We start from the raw sequence: 19,974 nt of genomic DNA on the forward strand, positions 1-19,974 counted from the left end.
CCCATTGCCGTCAACCGATCGCGTTTCTTCCGAAAAATCATACCTCACGCGGCCCTTTCAAACAGTTAGCGAAATAGCTGCTGCTTATGAACGACGCTGATCTTCAGTGTAACGCTGTCAATGTCACCGGCGAACTTCGACCCCTGACTGAACCGGCCTCCAAGGTGAGTTACCGCATTCTGCGATGTCATTGGCGGTGGGCTCACCGTCCGGAGGAAGATCAGCCAATCAGGGGAAGGGTCACATTGGGGGGGTCAGTGGCGGCAGAAATTGAGGGGCAAATAGGACAAATGTGGGCAGAATTCTTGAGGGGCAACCAACTAATTGTTTGGGATGGGGGAGAGAATAATTGAGCAATCAAAACAAGTGGGAGAAATCAACTGGATCTTGTTGACTTCCTGACTAACAAACCTCAGTAAGCATAGGCTTTAACTCTTCTACCACGATTATTCTCAACACTTGGCATCCTCAGGCCCCACTCGACTGCCTGTACACTCATGACTGCTGGCCAGATTCTGCTCTAGGGAAGGCAGAATCATTGAAGGCCAAATGTAAACAGTGGTGAGAGAATCATGCAGGTACGAAACAAACTCTAGAGGTGTGATCAATGGGACAAACAACCATCGCTATCAAGATTAGTGTCTTTCACAAACGTAGGTGATGGAGTCAGTGAGCAACACAAATTCAGAGAGACAGAATGAGGAATAGATCAATGGGGCTGATTAAGAGCTAAACTCAACCAACGAGCGAGGGGCGGACAGTGGGAGGCAAACATTCATGGCTCAAGTAGAGAGGAAACAAATCAGTGAGTGGCTTTAGAGAAATAGAACTAGTCAGGAATAAAGATAATGTGACAGAATAAAATCAACAAGTAGCTGAGAGAATGATTAAGAGATACTAGATAATAAGACCTTAAGGCGTAGGAGCAGAATTACGCCATTTGGCCCGTCGAGGCTCTTAATCACACTCCCCAGCCTTCTCCCTATAACCTTTGATGTCATGGCCAATCAAGAATCCATCTAGCTACACCCACCGACCTGGCCTCCACAGCTGCCTGTGGTAATAAATTCCACAAATTCACCACTGTGTGGCGAAATAAATTTCTCTGTATCTCTATCCTGAGGCTGTGCCCTCTTGTCCTAGACTCTCCCACCATGGGAAACATCCTTTACATCTACTCTGTCTAGGCCTTTCAATATTCAAAAGGTTTCAATGAGACTTCTCCCCTCATCCTAAATTCCAGCAAATACAGTGATAATAGGTAATAAGTAAAAGATAAAGGCACATAGAGAATGTCAGATACATTTAAAGTAACTAGGACAGTGAATGACACATGAAGTGGTGGAAACAGTGAGCAGAGAGTAATACAAAGGATGTGTGTAGAATGATAGCAGCTGGAATCAGTAAACACTGATATGAAGGAACAAAATGTAAGTGAAACTCATACTGAATGACATGAAGAAATATTTGCAGAATGCTAGTTTGAAAGGGTGGTATAATATTACAAGAGGTGTAAAGCACTCTTTTCCTCCACTAGCCTGCTGATCACCTTTGGCCAAGGTGTAGCTTCTGCTTCAATCAGGTGAAACCATGGGAGCAGATGGTGGATGCTGGTCGTATGAGCAGCTGGTACATATCACAAGTTCTGGTTATGCTACCACTGACACCAGGCAGACAATCTCTGGAAAGTATTGCTAATGGCTGGGGTCACCTGTCTTGTAAAGACACTGCCCAGAAGAAAGCAATGGCAAACCACTTCTGTAGAAAAATTTGCCAGGCACAATGATGGTCATGGAAAGACCATGATCGCCCACGACATACAAGGTGGCACATAATGAATGATCGAATATGAGAGCCTGGAATTGCTGATGCCACTTTCTGGATGGCAGGTGGAATGTAGACATCATGAGCTAGTGATGGGCTGCTAGACAGTCAAATATTGATCCTTGTAGGTTTTTTTGTTGGAAAGGTTGAGAATTACCTTTTTTGATACACTTAGTCAAGTTGGGGGAAAAATAAGTTCATGCAGTCTATAGAGTACACCATCTTCCACAACAATACATCCTCCCATGTGTTCTCTGAACCATGGTGAGCACTCAGTGGTTGAGATGCTGCCTGGCCTGTGTTCCACCAGCATTTTGTGTGTTGATTGAGAATTGTTCATTGTTTGAATCCTCATTTTGAGGATTTCTGGGGTGGGGGGGGTGTAGAGGGAGGGAGGAAGTTTTAAATTAATGCATTGTGGCTGTGAGAAACAAAAGCTCTGTGATGAAGGGGATAAATTAAGATACAAGGTGGAATAGGCCCTTCTGGGCCTTTGAGCTGCACTGCCCAGCAATCCCCCAATTTAACCCCAGCCCAATCACGGGACAGTTTACAACGACCAATTAGCCTACCAACTGGTACGTCTTTGGACGGTGGGGGAAACCAGAGCTCCCGGAAAAAAACCCAAAAGTCACGGGGAGAACGTACAAACACTTCCAGACAGCGGTAGGAATTGAACCTGGGTCGCCTGTACTGTAAAGCGTTGTGCTAACCACTACACCACTATGCCACCCAAATGAGCATAATGACAATGTAATGAGGCACATGAAAAAAAACACATAATGATGAAAATACTGAGAAAAAGGGGACAAGGAACTTCACAAACATACAAAGCTATTAAGTAAAGTGAGAATAAAAGTGGAAAATCATAAAAAAAAAATTATATATAATTGAACCCTAGAGAATCAGTGAATAAATGTGCTGTTTACAATAGTACAAAATGGTACAGAGAAGAAGTTACAGAGACTGAAGAAGCACTCTTAGTCTCAACCTTTAAGGCTTATCTTCTGAAACATGTGTTATAATTGGGTGGTTTCATGACTGCAAGGACATCACAGTGGTTCAAGTTAAACCGTTGGAAGTGAATAGCTATCTATTAAAAGGGGTGTTGCTACAAAGAAGGCATCAATGACTATTTGACACAATGGTATCTCGGTATATGAAAATGAGTCTGCAAATTTTGTGCTCCATGCAGTTTCAGTTACTTGCAATCTCATTCTTAGCACTGTGAAGGAAGTGAGAGAAATGAAAGTCCTTTTGCTTAAAGATCCTAAAGAAGGAGAATTGGGACCTGATCCATATGTTCAGGTAAGTTCCCTGAACTAATTTTATTTTTACATTATTGTATATGAACTGTCTTTGTGTGTGATGACAAAAAAAAACTTGAAATGTCAATCAGTATAACACAGACTTTATTGTAGACATTTTTGGCTGAAGATTTTATATGAATATACTGGATCATTATAGTTTCCTATGAAAATAAATTAAAATTTTTCTAATGTATCCCAATTTGTACTTTTTGTTATCAGGAATTTGCTTCACGTGGCCTTCAAGCAACTTTAATTCCTGTTCTATCATTTGAATTTATATCGCTTCAAGACTTATCAAGAAAGGTAAAAAGAGAAATGAAATAGTAAATGCTTAGAAAATTAGTTCTGTACTTTTTGTGAGATAGTGAGATGAAACCTGTGTCCGTAAGGGCATCCGAATTATGCCACAGAATATATAAGGACTGATGTTCTGTGACTCTGGTGGTTGAGAATTTTATACTGGAGTTTGCAAATGAGAAAAATCTTTTTAAATGGCAATGGAATTCAATTGTAAGGAAGTGAATAGATTATATTAGGTACAGAAAGAGCAACGAATTATGATGTCTGAGTTAACATTCAGGAAAAAGTAAGACTGTAATGTGAAATGCAGATGTTAGTTCACCACTTTAGCATTATTCTAATAAGAGTAAGCCCTGAAATAAATGTAAGATTGAATAGTTGCATTTTATGATATTTTTAAATATCATTCCTAAAGATCATCAGATCACCATTGTGTATGGCTGAACTACCAACATCAGATCTGCTCTCATCTGGCAAACTTGTTTGATGTTCTAAGATCATCCTTGGCTGCAAAGATAATATCCAGTTTCTTTTGAAACCAATCTTCTGTGTCTCCTTTGCTTTCAACATCAATAACAAGTCTAAGGAATACATGTCACAATGAATTGATATCCAATTTATTGCCTCTAACACTTCTCTTCATTCTTCCTGAATGCACTAGAACAACTTCCTAATACTTGGTTGATCCTAATTCCAATCATGTATATTTTTCCAATTACCACATGTTCAAAATTATCTACTTCATGAGGCCTAGTTCAAAGGTTCATTTCATTGTCAAAGTATGCATGTACATACAACCGATACTTGTCTTCTCCAGATATCCATGAGATACAGAAAGACCATACATCAACTACCCCTGCAGGAAAAAGAAACAAAGCTCGCGGCCCCCAAAATCCCCCAACCCCTCCCCCACAGAAAAAAACTGCAACCATAACAATCCCCAACCTTCTCACTCACAAGTAAGAACAGCAACAGTAGGATCAAAAGCCCCAACACCACCCTGCCCTTCTGCACACACACAAAGAACTAACAGATCACCCACCCACCAATCGGCCACAAGAAAGAAAACGCCAAAAAACCGAAGGAGACCAATATAAAGTACAGTCCAATCGCATAAAACTCAGAATATCGACAGCATGACTCAGAACTCACACCTGGTCTAAATGCCCCAGTGCCCCCATGTGCACTTTCGAACAAACCAAGCAGCTCAGAGACTAAGCACTTGGGGGTGGGGGGGGGGTTTGGGGGGAAGGGGTTGACCCTGTATGACGTGCTCTCCAGAAGTAACAAAATCCCAAGTCGATGAAAATGCATTAGATCCTTTATTGAGAAACCAACAAATATGAACTATCTTGTAACCATAAAACTAATGAAACTAAGACTAGCAATACAATGAGATAAATAGTCTAAGCACATTCAAATGTACTTAAGCCAAGCATTCTTAAAATACTTAAACGATAAATGAAATAGTCAACAAAAAAGTATCATTCCCAGCTGCCTCTAATTCTAACCTGACTAAAAACTGAGCTAAGGTCAAAGCATAAATACGTAACTATAGTCTTCACTTCAACCACGCCCGACCCATGTGACAAATTAGCCATATTAAATGCACAACACAAAATACAAAACAGTCACACAGAAAATAGATACCAGACTCCTACACACCCATCTGTAAATATCTTCTTGGATACTTCAGCATCTATTTTTGATTTCCACTCTTTGAAGCACCTTAGAACAATTAAAAGGGTTATATTAATGAAAGCTGGTTTTGGTGTGAAACTTCGGCTTAAGTTTTTTTCGAAGTTCATCCCTGTGAGTATTGAGTTAAATTTGCATGTGGCCATGTACAAACAATGGATTTGTTACAATTTGGGAAATAAAATCAGTCATTTCAGAATGTCATTTTCAAATTCCACTGAAAACAATTCTTCACTGAACTTACTTTTTTCTCACTGATGTTTATTTTAATAATGATCAATTTTGTGCACTTTATTGGAGCTGTATGGTGCTTAAATACTCATCATCCATAGATAAACTGGGAAAATCGGAAAAGCTTACTTTATTTCAGAATAGCAAATAAAAGGTGCTTAACAAGCTCATTGGATATTTAAGCTCAAATCATTTGGACATCAATATTAGAGTATTTACAATATGTGGTAAAATAAGAAGTAAGCATAAATGAATATTTTTGTGTTTAGTGACAGAATTGTGATAAATGCTTAAAAAATAAAATGTACAGATATTTATTTGCTTTGGCATATGAAAGTAGTTTTCCTCAAAAACTAGTGTATGTAATTGATTTTTTTTTGATTTTTTTTATTGAGTTTTCAAATAATTACAGAAAGAAAAAAAAATTGTCTACCCTTCCCCCCTCCCCTTAACCCCTCCCCCTAACATCCCTATAGAAGAAAAAGAAAAAGAAGAAAAAAGAAAGAAAGAAAGAATGCCTGGATATCGGAAGATCCCCACATGATCCACGGAGTTCATAATAACTTTAGTATATATATTTATTTATTTCCCCAAATAACCAATTATTTTATCTTCGGAGCACCTATATATTTAATCATGTCATTGATCTTTGAGACAACAGCTGGTTTATAACTTTTGGGTAAATGTTATGCAGAATTATTGCATCCAAGCAAGATATTAGTCTTGGAATAACTAATAAACTGGAGTTGAGATTTACTACAGAAAATAATGTCAATTAAATGCAATATGTGATTTAACAAAAAGTTATTCTGAAAGGTTTACATAATACTTGGTTCACATAAAATACACATTAGAATATTTATAGTCATGTTGCAATAGGTACTAGAATTGTACTTCCTGCACTGTTAAGAAATTAATTATGCAATTACTCATTTTCATTCTCCTTTCAATGTAGCTTGCACACCCTGAAGCTTATGGTGGGCTGATATTTCCCAGCCCCAGAGCAGTGGATGCTGTGAAGTTATGTTTGCGAGAAAAAGAGATTAGCGAAGGTGAGTGAATTTTTAAACTCTTTAAATTTTTAAACACATTTAATTACAATGCATTATCTTTTCCCTAGAGATAAAATGAGTACTATAATAAAAATGAATAAAATCTAATTTCTTGTATTTTAATTACACTAATTACATATTATATATTTTTCTCAAGTTCTTCATCTTGGTTTAATCCGTCATAATATGGAAATTGTAAGAATTTTCATCACAGAATCTATCCATCCCGTGTGAACATTCCAAATTACAGTATGAGCATTTAAATCTCCTTTTAATCTCTGTTAAGGAGACCAGCTCTTGCTTGTCTAGTCTCTTCACATAAGTGAAACACTTTATCCATTTAACCATTCCTGGAAATCTCATCTGTGTGCTTTTTAGTGCCTTATCATTAATAATTGTTTACTCAGCTATAAATATTACTGCCTAGTTTGATTTGCTTTTGAATCAGGATTAAAAGTTAGTCAAAAATATCTGGGATATTTAAGATCTTTTTAATTTCTAAAAATCAAAGGCAAAGTTAATTTAGTTATTATCAAATTACATACCTGTATATGTTACCATATACAACCCTAAGATTTATCTTCTTGCAGGCATACAGGAAAATAAAGAAATAATAAATTTACTTTGACATTGACTTTTATAATTTATGGAAAACTATACATAAACAATCAATGTGCAAAAGAAGGCAAATTGTGCAAATAATAAACAAATATCTCTGAGAACATGAGTTGTAGAGTCATTGACAGTAAGTCTGGAGGTTGTAGAATCAGTTCATTGTTAAGGTTATCCATGCTGGTTCAGGAGTCTGAAAATATAGAGCATTTTCTCTGAATTATTGAACATACTGTCCCAGAAATTTATCAAATAAAAAGTTGCATTAAACAGCACTATCAGGGAGGGTGCAGAGTTTGTGCAACCTTAATCACAGGACTTGTTCTGTCAATCTGTGGGCCCATGTCATCATGCTGATGTTCAAAGAGCATTTACTTCATTGAGGAGAAGAGAGCGATTGAGAAGTCCTTCTGAGGAAGAGTGTAAAGGTTTGAGGGCTTGAAGTGAACAAGCATTTCAAGAAGACACAGACATAGGCTGGGGTGCTGCTACAGCATGAACCCCTTTGGCAGTGCAGTGTTGGGGAGGAGGGGAATCAAAATAACCACCAGACAAAATTCTCAAAGGGAATTTGTGGGACAAAAGATTAATGCGTAACCAAATCTGTGAAATGGAAACACCTCTTTCTCCCTTATTAGAGAGAGAGAGAGCCTGTGGTATGTCGAATACTGGGTGAACAAGTGGTCTTTGGGGTACTGCAAGCCTGTGTCTTTATTATTGCTTTGCTGACGCCTGAGTGCTCAGTGGGGGGGGGATGCCGATGCTTTCTTTTTTGCTGGTGGGGGGAGGGGCGTTGTTGCTTGCTGCTGCTTACGCACGGGAGGAAGGGTTGCGGGGAGGGTACTTTGGGGTTCTAACATTTAACAGTCATCCATTCTTTGGGGACACTCCTCTGTTTTTGGTGGATGGTTGCGAAGAAAAAGCACTTCAGGATGTATATTGTATACATTTCTCTGTCATTAAAGGTACCTTTGAAACCTCAGCTCTTCAGTTAAGGCCTACTTCTCACTAAGGAACCTGTGCTATTTGCAGGCCTCAAACTTTGGTCAACTGATTTTAGAATATACAGTCTGTAAGCTCCCAGGCACTGAAATAGATGTGACATACCTGTAGATGACACAAACAAATGTTTGACCCATAAAAGATTGTGTTGAATTTGGTGATCAAGTTTGAAACCAATTTGTCTGTTGTACAGAAAGATGTTTCACTTAGGGTAAGAATTTCTATCCCAATATATTCTGCAGGGATCGATCAGAACATTTTGGTCATTAATATGCTTTTTGTATAATTTCCATAGTGCAGAGTTTACATTTAAAGAAGACATTATAATAATCAGATTGCAATTGAAAGTTAGGAAAAAACAATTGATTATATCATCTTGTTAAAATAATTATAACTTTGAACTAAAAATCTAAGTGCAGGTAATTAAATTTCCTTATTTTTTTAACAGCATGGTACAATCATTCTTTAACAGAACAGTGGAACGAAAAATCTATCTATGTTGTTGGAAAATCTACGGCAAATTTGGGTAAGAAAAGTTAGTTTCATGTACATTACAGATATATTTCCCCCAAACATCACTTTACGCATAAGGTAAATTAATTGTCTTGCAGAGACACTTTGGGGTGAAAGAATAAAGCTGGAATTGATATTCCCAAACATTCAGAGTGCTATACAAATTTAGAAGTGTCCTAACCATTTTGATGTTTCGAAGGATGAGGATCAGAGACCTGGGGGTGAGGAGTTGAGACAAGTTAAAAACAGTAAGCTGAGGCTGGAACTGAATTGGAAAGTAGAGGAGACACTGCAGCAGGCAAGGGCCAAAAGCTGCTCTAGTATGACTAGTAGTATGTTTCTGGAAGGAGTATTATGAGCTTTAGGGTGAGGGGGTGGAGATACCTCCCTACCAAAGAAGGTGAAAGGTGCTCCTTCCCTCTGCTAGCCGGCAGATCACCCTTGGGCAAGGTGTAGCAGCCACTTAGCCCCCACCACCCCACCCACACCAATTAAGGTCACATGAAGCCATGAGAACAGGTGGTGGATGGTCATATGAGCTGGTGAATATCACAAGTCCTGGTTATGTGACCACTAACACTCTGAAGAGTATTGATAATGGCTGGGCCACCCACCTTGTAATGACACTTCCCAGCAGAATGCAATGGCAAACTATTGGAAAGACCATGATCACCCACATGGCACATGATGATTATGAGAGCTACCTGGAGAAGGAACATCAGATAATGAATGTTGCATGTGACCTACAGTTTCTTTTTGAGCATGCCAGGTCTTGGCAGGGAACAATCATGGCTGAGAGAGAAGAACACAATAATTTTTGTACCATACACAAAATTCGATCCATGTGCAGACAACTGAAACAGGAAACTGATAATTTTTACATCCGATCTGATTGGGTGATATGAAAATGCTGAGATTATTAGCATCCTGGAAACACATAGACATGCAAAAAGACTATCAACAGTTTATTTTCTTAAGCCAATTACACAGCTGTTGGGAATTCGACTAGTAAAGACTATATCTGTTGTCATGTGGTAGAGCTCAGTAGGTTGAGGGGTTCTGGAATAGCCATGGAGGACAGAAATAGTTGTGAATTTATTCATTTTGGGATGTAGTCATACATTTGCACTAAAGAGGACTAGATTATCTTGTGTTGCACGAGTGAGCAATGGTTTTGGACTCTAATTACCTCCTCTAGGGACAGGATAATGCATTCTTCATTGTCCTAGCCCAAAAGTTCAGAAAGAAGGAGTTATTTGAATCCATAACTTCACCTCTTTTGATCAGTCTACAAGGTAGTCTGATAGCATCAATGGAGAGAGAAACAGAATTGTGTTTCTGATCAGTGACCCTTCATCAGTAACGAAAATTAAGAAAGCAAGTGTGTTTTAAATTACAGAGAAGGGTATAGTGACAAATGTCTATGATAGTGTGGAGACCAAGGTTGTCCATGTGGGACAGTGGGCTTTGGTACCATTGGAGAGAGGAATGAACACTCGGTAATTGAGGCTAATTTGTCTGGAGGAACATAAATGTAAGGAGGTGAATGAGCAAAGGCTTTTGAGCTATCCAGTCTATAAAAAAAAAATTCCTGGCTTTTGCACGAGTATTCTTCAGTACCTTCAAATTTATTGATATGTATTTTCCCCTCTTGTTATAAGTAAAGGAAATTGGTCTTACAACACAAGGAGAAGAATCTGGAAATGCAGAAAACCTAGCTAAGTTCATCTGTAGCAGTAAGTTCATGTTATAACTTTTTAAGCATTTCATATGACGGTCATTTTAGTGGGCAGTCATTTATAAATAAAAGTAACATTTTCTAAATAAAATACTGATTTCACGTAAAATTGATTTTATTTAAGATGAGAAAATAACTAAAACTGGGACATTTCTCAACAACTGTTGTAAGATCTTTATGGCAATTATTGTACTGGATTAGTTAATAGCAAGTTTGAATAGCAAGTTGAAAATGGTAACAATATTTGTACTATAGTTAGAGATAATTAATTATATCAGTCATGATGCAGAAGTAAAAATGGAACACGGACACTCAGTGGCCACAGGAGTGGAAACTGTTGTGATCTTCTGCTGCTGTAGCGCATCCATTTCAAGGTTCAACGTGTAGTGTATGCAGAGATGTTCTTCTGAACACCACCGTTGTAACACGTGGCTATTTGAGTTACTGTCACATTCCTGTCAGCTTGAACCAGTCTGGCCATTCTCCTCTGACGTCTCTCATTAACAAGTTGTTTTTGCCCACAGAACTGCCGCTGGCTGGATGTCTTTATGTCCCTCGCACCATTCTCTATAAACTCCAGAAACTGTTGTGCATGAAAATCCCAAGGGATAACCAGTTTCTGAGATACTCAAGCCAATCCGTCTGGCACCAACAATCATTCCGTGTTCAAAGTCACTTAGATGACATTTCTTCCCCCATGCTGATGTTTGGTCTGAACGACACTGAGCTCTTGGCCATGTCTGCAAGCTTTTATGCATCGAGTTGCTGTCACATGATTGGCTGACTAGACATTTGCATTAACAATCAGGTGTACCTAATAAAGTGGCCACTGAGTGCACATGACACTGGCTGTGCTTCATCGACTCTTCTATCACAGTACTGGTGGAATGCAACGTGCAGTGCACTTGCTCGATCAGAGTTACGCACTCTGCTGCACGTTGTGAGTCATGTGAAGTAGCACTGTCAGTAATGTCATCAGAGCTCTACTCCCAGTCAGTAGTTTGTGTTATTGTTAGAAGGTTACAGGCTAGCATCAGCTTTTGTATATCAGTGAACTATTTGAAAGTATATTGTAAAAAAAGTGGCTAGCCGATTTGCAATTTCACATGTTTAATGATGTGATACAAGGAGCTTCTGTGCATGAAGAGTAACTTCCAGTGTTAGTCTAGCCATAGACCAATGGGGTCTGTGGACCCCAGATTGGGAACCCCTGGAGAAAACAATATATTAGAGGCCAAAGTTTGGCTGAATTATTGGGAAGATTGAAAACTGAAACTGCAGATTTGATCTGGCAATTAAACACGTCTTGGTTTATGTTATGTACAGTAATTTAAAATGTAGAAAATGAATTTCTTATTGGATCAGGTCAAACATAGATTTGACTCTTTCACTGAATTTAATATTTTTGGTTTGCACCTTTTGTGATACAGACCTTGCTTTATGATATTGTACAGTGAGAAAAGTCTTTTTGTGATTAAAAACATCTTGTACTACTTTCAACAGAAGAATCGTCAAGCTCCCTGCCTCTTCTATTTGTATGTGGTTCACTTAGAAGAGAGACGCTCCCTAAGTGCTTGAATGAAAATAGTAGGTATTAATTTTGATGTTGAAAAATTTTAATGAAAATACAATTGTATATCAAATGGTATTTAAAGGACTGAGAAAGATTGTTGTTTCAGTTATGACACATTTTTAAAGCCCGTAAGTATTAATGGAAAAGCACTTACTTTTTTTAGATGCAGATCAACATTGTATTTTACAATCAGGTCCATGTAGACACCTTAGGAAACATCAGTTAGATAGATAGATACTTTATTCATCCCCATGGGGAAATTCAACTTTTTTCCAATGTCCCATACACTTGTAGCAAAATTAATTACATACAATACTTAACTCAGTAAAAAAAAATATGATATGCATCTAAATCACTATCTCAAAAAGCATTACTAATAGCTTTTAAAAAGTTCTTAAGTCCTGGCGGTAGAATTGTAAAGCCTAATGGCATTGGGGAGTATTGACCTCTTCATCCTGTCTGAGGAGCATTGCATCGATAGTAACCTGTCGCTGAAACTGCTTCTCTGTCTCTGGATGGTGCTATGTAGAGGATGTTCAGAGTTATCCATAATTGACCGTAGCCTACTCAGCGCCCTTCGCTCAGCTACCGATGTTAAACTCTCCAGTACTTTGCCCACGACAGAGCCCGCCTTCCTTACCAGCTTATTAAGACGTGAGGCGTCCCTCTTCTTAATGCTTCCTCCCCAACACGCCACCACAAAGAAGAGGGCGCTCTCCACAACTGACCTATAGAACATCTTCAGCATCTCACTACAGACATTGAATGACATTGAATAGTTACTCGTCATTATTAATTCCATTTACCAGCTTATGGTCTTCTATGCTTGACAATTGAAGTGTTCATACTTTTTGAGAGCATCTGCCCTCCATGCCATTCAAGCAACAAGTTCTAGTTTGCAGCTACCCTTTGAGTGTAATTTTTTTTCCCGCTCAGATTTAAGATTTATTTATTATCAAAGACTATATAAATACACCTTGAAATTTGTCTGGGTTTCAAAACTAACCCAATTAAAAAAAGACCAAAAACCAATTTGTCAATGATTTAGAGAGTGGAATTGATGGCATTGTGGCAAAGTTTGCGGATGATACAAAGACAGGTGGAGGAGTAGGTAGTGCTGAGGAAGCAATGTAATTGCAGCAGGACTTAGACAAATTGGAAAAATGGGCAAAAAAGTAGCAGATGAAATACAGTATTGGGAAATGTATGATAATACATTCTGGTAAAAGGAACAATAGTGCAGACTGTTATCTGAACGGGGAGAAAATTCAAACATCAGAGGCGCAAAGAGACATAGGGGTCCTCATGCAAGGCTCCCAGAAGGTTATTTCACAGGCTAAGTGTGTGGTAAAGAAGGCAAATGCATTTCTTTTAAGGTGAATATAATATAAAAACAAGAAGATAATGCTGAAGCTTTAGCCACACTTGGAGTATTGTCAACAGATTTGGACCCCTTATCTCAGAAAGGATGTTGTCATTGGAGGGAGTCCACAAGAGGTTCACGAGGATGATTCCAGGAATGAAGGGGTTAACATATGAGCATTTGGCAGCTTTGGGCCTGTACTCACTGGAATTTAGAAGAATGCGTGGAGATCTCAATGAAACCTACTGAATGTTGAATGGACTAGATAAAGTAGACGTGGAAAGGATGTTTCCTCTGGTGGGAGCATCTAGAACTAGAAGGCACAGCGTCAAAATTGAGGGGCAACCTTTTAGAATAGAAGTAAAGCTTCTATCTGTTTTAGCCAAAGAATGGTGAATCTGTGAAATGCTCTGCCACAGACTGCGGTGGAGGCCAAGTCTGTGTGTGTATTCAAAGCTGAAGTTGATGGATTCCTGATTGATCGGGGCATCAAGGGATATGGTGAGTGGGCAGGTATATGGGGTTGAATGATGGAATGGCAGAGTGGACTTGATGGGCCGAATGGCCTAATTCAGCTCCTGTGTCTTATGGTCTTAAGAGCAGGAGTAAAAGGAGCATTTTCAGGTTGGCTGCTGGTGACTAGTAGTGGTCCACAGGGGATTCTTTTTATTTTATAGGTCAATGACTTGGATGATGGAATTGATGGCTTGGTGACCAAGTTTGTAGAAAATATAAAGACGGGGTGGGGGGGGTAGGTAGTTTTGAGGAAGAGAAGGACTTAGACAAATTAGGAGAATGGGCAAAGTGGCAGATGGAATACAGTGTCAGGAGTGTATGGTCATGCGCTCTGGTAGAAGAAATCAAAGAGGTAGACTATATTCTAAATGGGGAGAAAATTCAAAAATCAGAGGTGCAAAGGGTCTTGGGAATCCTCGTGCAGAATTCCCTAAGGTTAAATTGCAGGTTGAGTCAGTGGTGAGGAAGGCAAATGGGACGTTGGAATTCATTTTGAGGGGACTAGAATATAAAAGCAAGAATGTAAGGTAGAGGCTTTAAAGCACTGGTGAGGCCTCATTTGGAGTATTGTGAGCAGTTCTGACCACTTATCTAAGAAAGGAAGTGCTGTCATTGAAGAAGGTTCAAAGGAGGTTCACTAAAATGATTCTGTGAATGCAAGGCTTGTCATTTGAGGAGTGTTTGATGGCTCTGGGCCTTTACTCACTGGAAGTCAAAAGAATGAGGGGTGATCTCATTGAAAGCTATCCAATTGTGAAAGGCCTTGATAGAGTTGATGTGGAGAGGATGTTTCCTATGCTGGGGGAGTCTAAGACCAAAGAACACCCCCTCAAAAAAGAGGGATGTCATTTTACGACAGAGATGAGGAGGAATTTCTGTAGCCAGAGAATGATGAATCTGTGGAATTCATTGCCACAGGTGGCTGTGGAGGTCACGTCACTGGATATATTTACAGCAGAGATTGATAGATTCTTGATTAGTCTGGACATGAAAGGATATGGGAGGAAGGAAATTGGGGCTGAGATAGAAAATGGTTCAGCCATGATAATAAGGCACAGCAGACTCGATGGCCTAATTTGTCTCCTATATCGTATGGTCTTATGGTACTTAATAAGGTGGCCACTGAGAGTACATGTACTTGCTAAGAAAATCAATCATATTTTATGTTTGGTTTTAATCAATACTTAAGTGAAATAAATAAGTTTGGTAATTTTCTATGGAAACCAATTTACACAAAGCTGTGATAAAGCAGTTGTTTTCACTGTGGTGTTTATATTGGCTTAAAGCTTTCTGATGTCTGCACTGATTTCAGATGTGCCTTTGGAGAGCATCACTGTCTATCAGACATCTCAGCATCCTTCCCTCCAGCAGGCTTTGGGTGATTATTTTTCACAGCAGGTATGTGATTCAGAGTGTGGTGCAATACCTGCCTATTTAGGCGGTGAAATAAAGATTAGCTTTATTTGCACCAATATACACCAAGACATCTGGCTGCCCCCCCTCCCCCTCCAAAATGCTGTGGACACGATCTGAGACATCCCTGACCCTGGCACCTGGGAGGCAAAATACCATCTGGATTTCCCATTCACATCCACAGAATCTCCTATCTGGTCCTCTGACAATTGTGCTCCCTATTATTATCATTTGTCTTTTCTCCCTCTTTCCCTTCTGCACCGCAGACCCTTGCTCAGTGCCAGTAACCTGGTCCCAGTAGCATTCCCCTGGGGGGTCATCCCTCACAACAGTATTCAAAATGGTATATTTATTATTAAGGGAAATGGCCACATGGGTGCTCTGCGCTAACTGCCTATTCACCATCCCATTCCTTCTGACTGTCACCCAGCTACCCGCCTCCTGCAACTTCCGGGTGTCTACTTCTCTGTAACTCCGATCGATTATATCCTCACTCTCCCGTACAAGTCAAAGATCATCCAACTGCTGCTCCAGATCCCTAACACAGTCTTCAAGGAGCTGCAGCAGGATACATTTCACACAGATGTACTTCCCTGGAAGACCCTGGATCTCCTAGGACTCCAGCATCTGACATGAAGAACACACAATGGCCATTTAAACTACACTAAATACCCCTGACACAGTAAGAAAAAAGGGAAACTTAACAGAAACTTAGCAAGATAACTTAACTGGAGCCAATGCCTCTTCACCACTCTCACCACTGGCCCACGTCGATTGTTTATTCCCATCCATAGATGCAGCCTGACCTGCTGAGTAGAAAGACTATGTGCAGCAGGTCTGGTCCAGTTAGACTTGACCCATCTTCTTAACATTCACAGTTTGGAACTAAAAAAAAAAAAACACTTTTTTCTCTTTCCTCCTAGGGAATTCCAGCAAGCATTACCTTCTTCAGTCCTTCTGGTGTCAGGTTTTCTTTGAAGACCATTAAAAAATTGGCTGGAGATTCCATTAATCAAATCAAGGTACTGTGTTTGTGGTGTGCTTTTCATGTTGTACCTGATCCATTTAACAAAAGCTGGTAGGTTTATTTTCTTGGAATGGAGCAGACCAGGAAGAAAACTATTATAAAATTATGAGAGGGCTAGACAGAACAAAGAAGGATCTATTTTCCTTAGCAGAGGAATCAAAGCTGGCAGTGGGGCATGGATTTAAAAACCCATAGGGTGGTGATGGCCTGAAACTCACAGTCTGAAAGTGTGGGACTGAAACCTTTCAGGCTGAGACTTGCCACCACGACTGGAAAGAAAGGGGAAAAGCAGTATAAAATGGTGGGAAGAAGGGGTGGAGCAAGAGCTGGAAGGTGACTGGTGAATCCAGGTGAGGGGGTAAAATACCTGGAGGGGGAAGGAGACAGTGGGAGTGACGCAGAAAGCTGCGGGTGACAGGTGTAAGTTACAAGGAGCTGAAGAAGATGGAACTTAATAGATGACAGTGCCATCTTCTCCAGCCTGAAACAGAATTGTTTAGGTACCTCTGAGGTTCAGACCTGATCAGGTTGTTCATGTTTCCAATAGTGTGTCTATTCTTATGAGCTTTGTGGCTTACAAGTTTCTCAGTATACCAGGACCAAGAGCTGAGACATGGAATTAGTGCAACTAGCTCATTTTGTCCAACATGGACAATGAGATGAAAGGCAGAGTTCTTTGGTACACGTTTCATCAATGTTAGGTGCAACTTTGGTCATTTTGGCATGTTTTTGCTTTTCAGTTTGCAGCAATAGGGACAACAACAGCTGAAGCCATGACATCAGCAGGACTGACTGTGAAATGTACAGCTGAAAGACCTACACCACAAGATCTGGCAGCTTGTATAAGAAGAGTGCTGTAGCAATGCACAGAGTAATAAGTAATTGCTCATCTCTCATGGATAAAATATAAGCTTATTGCCATCTGTCCTGACTTTGAATTGCCCCGGTTTTTTTTGTAAAATTACATTAAATCAGGATTGTTCCAGGTTTGCATTGTTTGTAAGAAAGAAATCTGTAGTGTTATCTCTTAAACAAGAGAAAAATCTGCAGACACTGGAAATCAAAGTAATACACACAAACTGCTGGAGGAACTCAGCAGGCCAGGCAGCATCCATGGAAAAGAGGAAACAATCGATGTTTTGGGCCGAAAACCTTCATCAAGACTTGGCCCAAAACGTCGACTGTATACTCTTTTCTATAGATGCTGCATGGCCTGTCGTATTCCTCCAGAATTTTGTGTATATTACTGTCATCTCTTAATATGGTTCTCTAAATTACTTACGATATTGAGCTGGATTCTGTGAATAAATGTGTGATCAACATTACAAGCAATCAGGCCAGCAACTTCAGGTGTTAAGGAGATACTCAGTGAATTGTGAATCAACAAATTGGTAGATGATTTCAGCAGGTCTTTCTTTCGTCTTGCTTTAAAAACATCAGCTCATCTTTGACTTCCCTCTGTGTTTCATGAGTTTGATACATTTTCACATTGACTGTTCACTGAACACACTGAAGAAAGTTTACTAATTAAGATGGTAGCCTACTTTAACAATGTGCTAAAGGTCATTGGCTACTGATCAACCTCTCTGGCCTAGAAAATGAACAACTGTAGAGTTTTATTTTTTAGGGTAGTGAATTACTGTTGGAAATTTTAAGTTCATATTTTAATTTTTAGAAATGCAATTTCTTATTCTTTGCTTTCTTTTGTTTAATTTAAGCTTTCTTTAATGTTACTTATTCCTCTTAATGTACCTGATTTGCTACTCTGTTCACTCACACTAATTCATCCTCCTTCTCTTGTCTTCATTTATTGTTTTGGTTAAAGAGACGCTCTTGGACTCCACCATTCACTGAGTTGTTACATGTCTGTTACCATCAGATTGACCTGATCAGTATTGGAAAAATTGACTGGCCCTACTAGAGATACCAACAAATTCTAACCTATTATTGGCACAGACCTAAAAAGATTGGTTAAAATTTTCTGTATGTATGAATCACTTGGAAATTTCTTGTGGTAGAAATTCAAGTGGTCAAATGCACTAGGCATGCAAAGTGGAATATACTGACTCAACTCTATTTTAAAATATCTCATTTGCTTGCTAGTTAATTTTCAAGTACAGTACATGAAAATTCCTCTTGTAGGCCGCAAGTTTTACTATTTTTTTTTCAAAAAATTGAGAAATCCTGATTGTGAAGTATATTTTGCAGTCGTTTTATATATTTTTACCCAAAACTGTATGATCTGTCAAGAAATTTTGATGGCTTGAAGATTTCTAGAAAATGTGTTTGAACTGTTTTTCTGTATGTAACCGAATGAAATCTGGCATGTCAGTGTGATGGCCACATCTTTTAAATTATTTATATTCTTGGTATAAGGTAAAATAGTTGAAATTCAGGGCTGATTCTAGCTTGTAAGTAACTACTGCATATGACATTATAAGGTATTTTCATTAAAGCAATGGGCCATGTATCTGATTACAACTGTAAATCTTTATTCAGAATCAGGTTAACACTGCCTTATACAATGTGAAATGTGTTGTTTTGTGGAAGCAGTACAATGCAAATACATAAAGTTACTATAAATTACAAAATAAATATTGCAAAAAAGGAATAATGAGGTCATGAGTTCCTTGTGATTTTCAAGCACATTGCCTCAACCTGATCTTTTGTCGTATAGTTCAGAACAAAGACGTGTCCATTTTGAGAAACGTTTGAGCTGAATTTTAACTCCGAAAGAAGATTGGATAGTTTCTTTTGACAGACTTAAGAGAAAAGTACCAAAAAAAAAATTATAAAAGGCACCAAAGTTAACTACCTTCTGATTTACTGGAGATGGGACACAAGTCAGACCACCAATTACCTCATTGAATTCATCATTTAAATTTCATTTCTCTTTAAACAGCTACTTCATTATCAACTAGGTTTCCAAGCTTCAATAAACCTGCCAGACAACAATGGCTGAATTTGTCATTTATAGCATATTTTGTAGGCTTTACAGACCAGCACACTCCCCCCTCCAAAAACAAAGCCCTTAAACAGTTAAAATGCACATTTAGAGTTCATTTGTAGCATAGAGTCATCATTCATGAGTTTATATTATGAAGAAATATGCCAACCATGCGCCAAGCAGCCTGAATGATAGGTTGTGTGTTTTTTTTGCAGAGAAACACCTGCTGCACTAGAACACATGCACATGATTTTGTGGTGAGATTGGATTAGCCACAATAAAGGGAAGAAGCAAGAATTTGGAGACCAAGGAGGTGGAAATTAGTCGGCTTGTTTGGCCAAGAAGAGTATTTCATTTTCCTGGCCCAAAAATACTCTTGTAATGTTGCCTAGATCCATTCCTTCTGAATTCCTTTTACCCATTGGTCACGGAAACCTTGTTTGCAAAATGGAGGCATGCAAAGATTTCACCAACCAACTTGCCTCTTACTCTCACCACCATTCAATCTGGAACTTGACAATTTCTGGTCATTTTTGATTTTTTTCCCTCAAATATAAGCTTCTTATTCAACCTAAATTAGGCTAGGGTGGACTCTAAAATCACCGTGCATTTAAATTGCTCTTTATATTTGCTGAGATTAAAAAATTTCAAGTCAAGTCAAATCATGAATATTGTCATTGTGCATAAATAGGTGAAAGCCTACAGATGCTGGAAATTCAAAGCATCACACACAAAATGCTGGAGGAACTCAGCAGGTCAGGTAGCATCTATGGAAAACAGTAAACAGTTGACGTTTTGGGCTGAGACCTTGACTGTTACTCTTTTCCACAGATTTGGCCTGATCTGCTGAATTCC

At 39.0% G+C, this 19,974-nt stretch overlaps 1 protein-coding gene across 3 annotated transcripts; it reads left to right on the forward strand.

Moving 5' to 3' along the window:
- The first annotated feature begins 31 nt into the window (after positions 1 to 31).
- uros (uroporphyrinogen III synthase) lies at positions 32 to 19,406 on the forward strand. 3 transcript variants are annotated; one of them, XM_073027601.1, is made up of 10 exons: positions 32 to 164; positions 3,048 to 3,132; positions 3,354 to 3,437; positions 6,319 to 6,415; positions 8,478 to 8,555; positions 10,204 to 10,278; positions 11,784 to 11,867; positions 15,045 to 15,130; positions 16,069 to 16,167; positions 19,335 to 19,406. In XM_073027601.1, exons 2-10 carry the CDS (start codon positions 3,070 to 3,072, stop codon positions 19,389 to 19,391), a joined length of 723 nt encoding a protein of 240 aa, XP_072883702.1. In that variant the 5' UTR covers positions 32 to 164; positions 3,048 to 3,069; the 3' UTR covers positions 19,392 to 19,406. The 3 variants fall into 3 exon arrangements, with proteins under 3 accessions (XP_072883702.1, XP_072883700.1, XP_072883701.1); XM_073027599.1 differs by lacking the exon at positions 19,335 to 19,406 and adding an exon at positions 16,913 to 18,786; XM_073027600.1 differs by lacking the exons at positions 32 to 164; positions 19,335 to 19,406 and adding exons at positions 351 to 578; positions 16,913 to 18,786 and having other exon boundaries at positions 3,020 to 3,132.
- Positions 19,407 to 19,974: the final 568 nt, after the last annotated feature.

This window comes from Hemitrygon akajei, chromosome 23 (assembly GCF_048418815.1).
Source record: "Hemitrygon akajei chromosome 23, sHemAka1.3, whole genome shotgun sequence".
Taxonomy (NCBI): domain Eukaryota; kingdom Metazoa; phylum Chordata; class Chondrichthyes; order Myliobatiformes; family Dasyatidae; genus Hemitrygon; species Hemitrygon akajei.